Genomic DNA, 7944 nt, shown 5'->3' with positions numbered 1-7944 from the left:
TCCCGCAAGGAAGCCATTTGGGACCCTTATTGTTTACATTATTTATAAATGACCTGCCCAAAGTCTTGACTAACTCCAGAGTACTTATGTACGCGGATGACGTCAAGCTTTGCGTGCAATACAATGACGTTGCCTGCCAGTCGGATTTACAAACAGATCTTAATAATTTTCAAACTTGGTGCCGTGTAAACTTATTAAACTTAAGTGGCTCGAAATGCAATCTAATGACATTCTCTCGTGTCGTTCCTAAGCTTCCTACTTACACGCTGAACTGCTGCTCTTTGGAAAGAATTAATACTGTTGACGATTTGAGTGTCCGCTTGGACCCAAAACTTGACTTTTTTCATCATATTTCGTCTATGGTGAATAGAGCCAGGGGTGTGCTTGAATTTATTAAACGGTGGTCGAAGGAATTCAATGACCCCTATGTTACTAAAACCTTATATACTTCCTTAGTTCGTCCTATCCTAGAATATGGATGCTGCGTTTGGAGCCCTCAGTACGGCGTCCATAGTAAACGCATTGAGTCGGTTCAAAACAACTTTTTACTTTTCGCTCTACGCGGTTTAAATTGGGATGCAAGCCAAAAATTACCTCCTATTCTAGTAGACTCCTATTAATAAACTTGCGGTCCTTAGCTAATCGTAGAACGATTGGATAACCTTTATTTTAAACCTTATACATGGTGATGTGGAAAGTGCTGACTTGTTAAGTCAGCTTAATTTGTGTTGCGCCACTGCAGAACCTCCTATGAACTACATGAACCTTTCACAGTGTTATGTGCAAATTATAATGATTTGTACACACTAATCTCTAACGTACATACCCTTTCCAAATTAAAATCTTTAATACTAACACACTTAGTAAGCATGCAAGCTAACAATCTGGCAGCACGCCGGTAGTCAATTTCCTCGTATTCTGTCCTATATTTTCCGTCGCGCCTACTAACACCTAACCCAAACAGGCACGAGCCTGGTGTCATACTGGCACTTGAATGTACTGACCTTAGAGCATCAACGTCCAAGAAAATGTGGGCGGTGAGGCGGATGAAGATGCAGTGAGTGTTTCCGGTTCATCCAACTATTAAGAAGCTAGTTTGAATGTTAGTTCAAGATTCACCCTACGTGATGTCCAGGACAGTATTTCTTCATTGTCAGGCTTAGAACACGAAGACGTTAATCATTGGTTGTCTGAGTTCGAAGACGTTGCAGTAACTGTGGGCTGGGACAATTTGCAAAGATTAATTTATGCAAAACAACTTTTGAGTGGAGCCGCTAACTTTTATATTAAAAGCACTAACAGCATTTGGGGTTAGGTCGATTTAAGGCAAGCGGTAATTGAAGAGTTCGGTAAAACTATGCTTAGCTGAGATACATAAGATTCTAAGGCAAAGATATAAACAGCCAAAATAGACATGTATTTAGTATTTGTAGATCATGATGGAGATCAGCAAGTCGATAAGTCTAGATTAGGAAAGTTTAGTTTCATAAGTTATTAAGGTCATACCAGATGGCAAGTTTAATAAGGCGGGGCTATAACGCGTCAAAACTGTCAGCGAGTTAAAAGTCGAAATATCTTTTTACAAAAAAAATAAAAGGAAAAAGAAATAGTAAGAAACTTTTTAAGAAAGAGGTGACAGTAAAACAAAAACAGAGTCACGCCCAGAGAAAATGCTTTAAGTGCAACAAAGAAGGCCACATTGCCAAGGACTGCAAGGGCTAGAAACTTTGCTATCATTGCAAGGAGATAAGACACATCTCTAAGAACTGGATGCAGAATAAAAATAATATTATCGTTAAGAATGAGCAGGCAAATGTTCTTGACGTTAATGATGGAAAATGGTCAATTTATAAAAAGATAGAAGCTGAAGGTTTTACTTTTTTTAGCAATGATTAATTCAGGACGCGATTTGTGTTTAATGAGGAAAGACATTTTCAAAAGTTTGAAGATGATATTCCAGTATACCAACGCCCACGACGCACTTTATACGAGAACAAATGCTTCATAGATAAGCAGGTCCAGGAATGGTTTTCAGAGGGAATAATTGTACCAAGTTGCTCAGAGTGTGCATCGCCTGTAGTATTGGTTTTAAAAAAGGATGGATCAAAGAGTTTTTCTTGCGACTATAGGAAACTTAACCAAAAAAACAAAAAAACACAACATCCCAATGATCCTAATTGACGATGTTCTGGATAGGTTACATGGGTCGAAAATTGTTACCACTCTCGACATGATGAATTGGTTTTTTCATGTGCCGATTGATTAAGATTCAAGAAAGTTAACAGCACTTGTGACTCATAACAGGCAGTATGAGTTCACGCATGTTCCATTTGGAATATAAAATTCTCCGGTTTTTTTTGTCGATACGTCTCAGCAGTATTGCGAGAACTTATTCAAAACCAGACAATTGTAGAATACATGGACGATAAAATTGTGCCAAGCAAGGACGAAAAGGCACAATTTTTAAAGAGCAGAATAAATTTGTTGGGTTATGCGATTGAAAACGGAACCATTTTTCGAATTGACGAGAAAATAAAAGCTGTCGTTAGTTTTCCAATTCCCCAGACCAGGCAAGTTTTGCTAAGATATTTGGGCTTAACATCATATATGTGGCGCTTTATCAAAGACTATGCCCCAGCAGCAAAACCTTTGAGTGACATGCTTCGGAAGGAGGGAAATTAAAAGCACAAAAAAACCTTGTGATGACTTCCTTTAACCATTTAAAACAACTATTGGTATCAGCCCCATTATTCAAACTGTTTGATCCTTTGGCTGTAACGGCTTCGGCGGTGTTTTGATGCAGAAGGATCCAGATGATCAGCAATTTCACCCGATAAAATTTATGAGCCCCAAACCAAAAAGCAAAGCTTTTGCAATGACCATTAAGAAAGTCGACCTACCGCCTATAGTCGCAAGGTGGGCTATGTCATTTGAGAAATTCGAGTTCAAAGTGGAACACCGAGCCTGAACAAAGATGAGACACGTCAATACACTCAGCCGTTTGTCGTGCTTAATTATCGCAGATTCCACAAAATCACGTTTAATTGAAGCAGAGAACAGGGACAACTGGATAAAAGCGGTTAAAGTTATATTGGGCAGCAATAAGGAACACGAAGACTTTTATTTGCAAAATAATATCCTTTGCTAAGATTAGGTACATTAACTGCTAATCGTTCCTGACTCGATGGCAGAGGAAATCATTGCCATAGCACATAAAAAAGGTCACTTCGGAATAAAAAGGACCAGAGATATACTGGAGAAATCCTACTACATTAGAGAGAGTCGTTAAAAGATGTGTAGAGTGCCTGATTATAGAGTCCAAAGGGGGAAAAAGGAAGGATTGGAAAGGATCGAAAAAAAAACTACATATTATCGGTCCTGGAAGGATTTTCAAAATTTGTCTAGCTTTATCCAACGAAGGCAGGCGGAATAAAAGAGGTTATTGAAAAACTTGAGAAGCATGCAGCAGTGTTTGGGAATCCTTGCAGAAAAGATACAGACAGAGGAACCACATTCACTTCAGGATCGCTTACAGAATATTGTAATCGCGAAAGTATCCATCTACTTGATATCACGACAGGTAAACCCAGAAGAAACGGACAAGTCGATAGAATACATAAAATTATCATTCCGATGTTAGGTAAAATGTGCCAAGAAAACCCAGTAAATTTGTATTGTCACGTAGACAGAGCTCAACAAGTAATAAACAATACTCCACCTCGAACCACTAAGTATAGTCCGTTTACAATTTTGACAGGATTGAATATGAGAAATAAACTAAACGATGTAAAAGAAATTCTAGAAGACTTAGAAATATAACAATTGAATGATGAGAGAGATGAGATTAGAAAGAAAGCACAAGAAAATACAGAGAAGGTACAGCAGGAGAACAGGAAAAACTTTAATGACCGAATATGAAGTGGGAGACTTGGTCGCCATAAGGAGAACTAAGTATGGCACAGGAATGAAACTTCGGCCAAAATTTTTCGGCCCGTATAAAATTACTAAAAAGCTCAACCACGGTCGTTATGAAGTTATAAAGGAAGAAAATCAAGAAAAACCAAAAGTTACTTTGAGTACTGCCGAATATATTAATAAATGAAGTTTATTCGGGGGCGAATGAAAATTCCGGATGGCCGATTCAGGGATTGGGAGAAGTTAGGTTACTTGGAAAACTAGAAAACTGAGAGTGCATACACTGTTTCGGATTTCACCATAACCGCAAAGATTGCATCATCCAGATTTCGTAGAAGTGCTATCCCGTTCCAAAAATCAAAGTTCTTGCCATCACCCTTTCTCTCATTGGAAAACTAAACCCTCTTTTTCAATTCCGAGTCAGTCGTTGCAAATACTTGAAAGAGGCCAGTCGATTTGCGAAAGCCGAAATTTTTTGTTTAAAAAAATATCTATTAGTGTAACTAGTGAACTTTACTCAAATAATATGTAATATCCCTACATTTATGTATATTTGATTAATTCTTAGGGATAGAAGTTCTATCTGCATGGTATATAAGCTTCGGCGTGTCGAAGTAAGCTTATTTTCTTGTTTTTAATTTTATTAATTTCTTTATCGTTCCTATGGTAGCTATATGACATAGTAGACCGATTTCCATAAAATTGTACACAAAATTGTTAAGTGATATAAATGGCTTTATCTCATTTGATGAAAATCTGTTGATAACTAAAAATAAAATATTTTTTTTTATGGTAGAAGGTTACTCCTTTACTGCATCGCAAACTTCTGACTGAAAGTCAGTCTGCAAGTGTATAAAATAAGAACAATAATTATACCCTTGCAGGGTATTATAAATTCAGTCAGAAGTTTGCAAAGCAGTGAAGGAGGCACCTCCGACTATATAAAGTATATATATTCTTGATCGGATCAACAGCCGAGTCGATCTAGCCATGTCCGTCTGTCCGTTTCTACGCAAACTAGTCTCTCAGTTTTAAAGCTATCTGAATGAAGTTAGTTTGTAGTTAGTCTTCTATATACTCTCACTCGTATACATGTCGGAACGGGCCAGATCGGATGACTATATCATATAGCTGTCATAGGAATGATCGGAAAATTTTTACAACAAAATTTTTAACATTTTCAGTTTTCAATATAATGGGATCAAATTTAAAATGTAGTCATTTTATTATACTCTACAATTTTGTGTAAAATTCAATGAAAATCGGACTACTATATCATATAGCTCCCATAGGAACGATCGAGAAATTAATACAATTAAATTTACAACTTTTTCAGTTTTCAATAGATTTTCATTAAATTTGAGGTGTTGCCATTTTATTTTAGTCTTAAATTTGGTGTCAAATTTCATGAAAATCGGACAACTATATCATATAGGTGCCATACAAACGATCGTTTGATGTAGAATCAAACAAATCTGTGAATGTAAAGCTGTAAATATAATATGTATAGGTGAATGAAATGAAAGCAGGTATTACTTCATTGTTTTTAACACAAATATATAAAATTTATATTGTATGGATTCCTTGTCATAGAAGTTCTATCTGCAAAGGTATATAAACTTTGGCGTGGCGAAGTTAGCTTCCTTTCTTGTTTTTAATCTTTTCTATCCGTTCCCTGCCAATTTTTTTTTTTTTAGTATATAGTTGGGACAGAATTTGGGACTTCGGATTATAATTTTGTAAAAATTGGACTACTCAATCTGATATATGCCATGGAAACGATATATAATATTTAAAAGAATTTGTTTAACATAATTGCGTATTTATTCTTTTTTTACTTTATTCAAATAAATTTAACTCAAAGCTACCCTTATGAACATTAATGAGGCATATTAAGAGACTCGGACACTTACTTTAAATCATATACTAATATTTTACTCACCTTAAGAACTTCCTCATTACCCTTGGCTTGGTCTACCTCATTCTCGTAGTAATTTTGCATATCCTTCATCTCTTTTTGCATATCTTTTATATATTGGCTTTGTTGACTTAGGTTATCCTCGAGGTCTCCTGAAAGGTGTTCCGCCTCGTTTGCTTTTTGTTCTAATTTGTTAACCATGTTATCAAGCTCTTCAAAAATTTTACATTTCTTTCGCAATGAATCGCGTTCGGATATAATTCTTTGTATATTAGTAACATCATTTTCACAAGAGAAGGGAGAAATCCCAGCTATATGCTTTGTTGAGTATTTCTTTAATATTTCATTCTCGGCTTGGCGAAGAAGCACAACTTCTTTAGCCATATTGTTAATCTTATCTTGTAGGTATTCTATATCATTACTTTTTTCTGGATCGATTTTTAAACTTTGAAGTCCGCAACGCAACGATTGTTTTTGGATTAAGAATTTTAAGTTTGCATTCTCTGCCTCCCGAATTTTATAAGCTGTGTTTAAATCATCGACAGCCTTTTGTATTTCATTTAATTCACTTTCGTCTTGTTGATCGATTTTATGAGCGTCAACTAAATACTTGATTTTTATTTTCAGGGCCTGGCTATTTTCAGCAGTGAATTGTTGTGTCATAATACGCATTATTTCCGAGTTATCTTTTTTTACTGTATTTAAATTTTCGCCCAAGTCTTCATATTGATATTCCAGAATATTATTTCTGACCATTAGATCCTGCATACGGCTTATTGTCTGATCAGCGGCTATAATTAAACTGTCTTCTAAAACCAGATCACCGAATTCATTTTCTTGATCAGGGCTAGGCATCGTGTTTCTTACGATACGGCCAATATCACTACCATGTCCAGAAACCGGTATGTTACAAGCAACCAGATCAGCTACGAATCGTGACTTTTTATCTTCATTTGCAGACCAGGACCGGTCATCGACTGTGGAGAGATACGTTTTCAGTTTTATGCAGGTTTCGGGGCACTCGAAGTCAAATATCTCGTTCTTAAATGGAATATGAAAAAAATCTTTTTGTGTAGAGAATGCCATAATAATGCGTGGATGATTTTATAAGTGGCAAATAATTGACAATCAAATTTATCCCAGTCTATTTAGTTGTCCAATATTTCTTTAAAAAATGTTTCGACATAAAATTTTCTAAACGTTATAGGGAACAGACATTTTCAGCAGAGGCTACTATAATAGTAAGTTACTTTTGACAAATGAAATTATTTTGGTTTAGTTTTATGCCAATAATTGAAGGGTCACAGATTAAGTGGCGTGCCGACAATAAAACGAGGGCGAATGCGAGAGAGCAATACCGCAACACATTTGATCATTTTCCCACGATCGAATCCCACACCAAAAAGGGATGAAGGGTGAAAGGATCACTTACAAACTGCAACGAATTAAAAAAGGCGAAATAATTACCACAAAAAAGTTAAAGAACGTCAAGGATTTAATGGTAAGAAATATAAAATTACATGTAAATTAAAATGGAGCGACCCGATTTATTACGATTTTTGTTTAGCGGTTTCAAAATCCCGTTAAAACTTCTTCTTAATTTAACTTTTTATCTGGATCTGTTTTTTTTTTTAATGAAAGGGCATAAAGTTTTTTTATATTATTGAATTTGTAGTTTTGTTGGCAAGAATTTTATTTTCTATATTGGTAAATGAAATTTGGTTAAGTGCGCTTGTCGACTTTGCGACTTTATTGCTTATTACTAGGTTTCCATACATTTGGTTAATGGATCTAATATAATATATTTTGAATATATTATTAATCATGCTCTTTCATCTTTCCAAGTGAACGGACGTGTTTTTCTTCTTCCGCTCTCGATTCGAGTTAAAGTTTTGCTTATAACCACCGGGTATAAATTTAATGTTCTATTTTGTGTACAACATCTTCCCGTTTACTTCGCTTGTGCATGCAGCTATTCTGATTTGTGTATTTATTTGGTTTTATTTCCCAATTTAGTTGTGCTGCTAGTGTTAGCTTTTGCGTATTTTGTATTCCTTTATGTGCCTTCTTCATTTTGCTTTTGTTTGCGCCGGCATGACAGCTAAACGTTT

The 7944-nt window shown here is 35.6% G+C and overlaps 1 protein-coding gene across 1 annotated transcript; it reads right to left on the bottom strand.

Moving 5' to 3' along the window:
- Nucleotides 1–1005: 1005 nt before the first annotated feature.
- LOC147644182 (uncharacterized) lies at nucleotides 1006–7075 on the bottom strand. Its single transcript, XM_086829851.1, has 2 exons — nucleotides 5858–7075; nucleotides 1006–1080 (listed from the first exon to the last, which is right to left on the bottom strand). The coding sequence occupies exons 1-2, from the start codon at nucleotides 6917–6919 to the stop codon at nucleotides 1006–1008; spliced, it is 1137 nt and encodes a 378-aa protein (XP_086685977.1). The 5' UTR covers nucleotides 6920–7075.
- Nucleotides 7076–7944: the final 869 nt, after the last annotated feature.

This window comes from Drosophila serrata, unplaced genomic scaffold (assembly GCF_035046125.1).
Source record: "Drosophila serrata isolate PLE 108 unplaced genomic scaffold, ASM3504612v1 contig_224, whole genome shotgun sequence".
In the NCBI taxonomy this organism is placed as follows: Eukaryota; Metazoa; Arthropoda; class Insecta; order Diptera; family Drosophilidae; genus Drosophila; species Drosophila serrata.
The sequence above is the reverse complement of the archived record's forward strand: the minus strand, read 5'-3'. Positions and strand labels throughout refer to the sequence as shown.

Excerpts from the sequence above, each read along its gene's own strand:
- LOC147644182 (XM_086829851.1), bottom strand. The coding sequence starts at position 6,919 with ATGGCATTCTCTACACAAAAAGATTTTTTTCATATTCCATTTAAGAAC. Across the intron at positions 1,081-5,857 it reads GTAATGAGGAAGTTCTTAAG|TTGGATGAACCGGAAACACT; the intron begins GTGAGTAAAATA and ends GCTTCTTAATAG.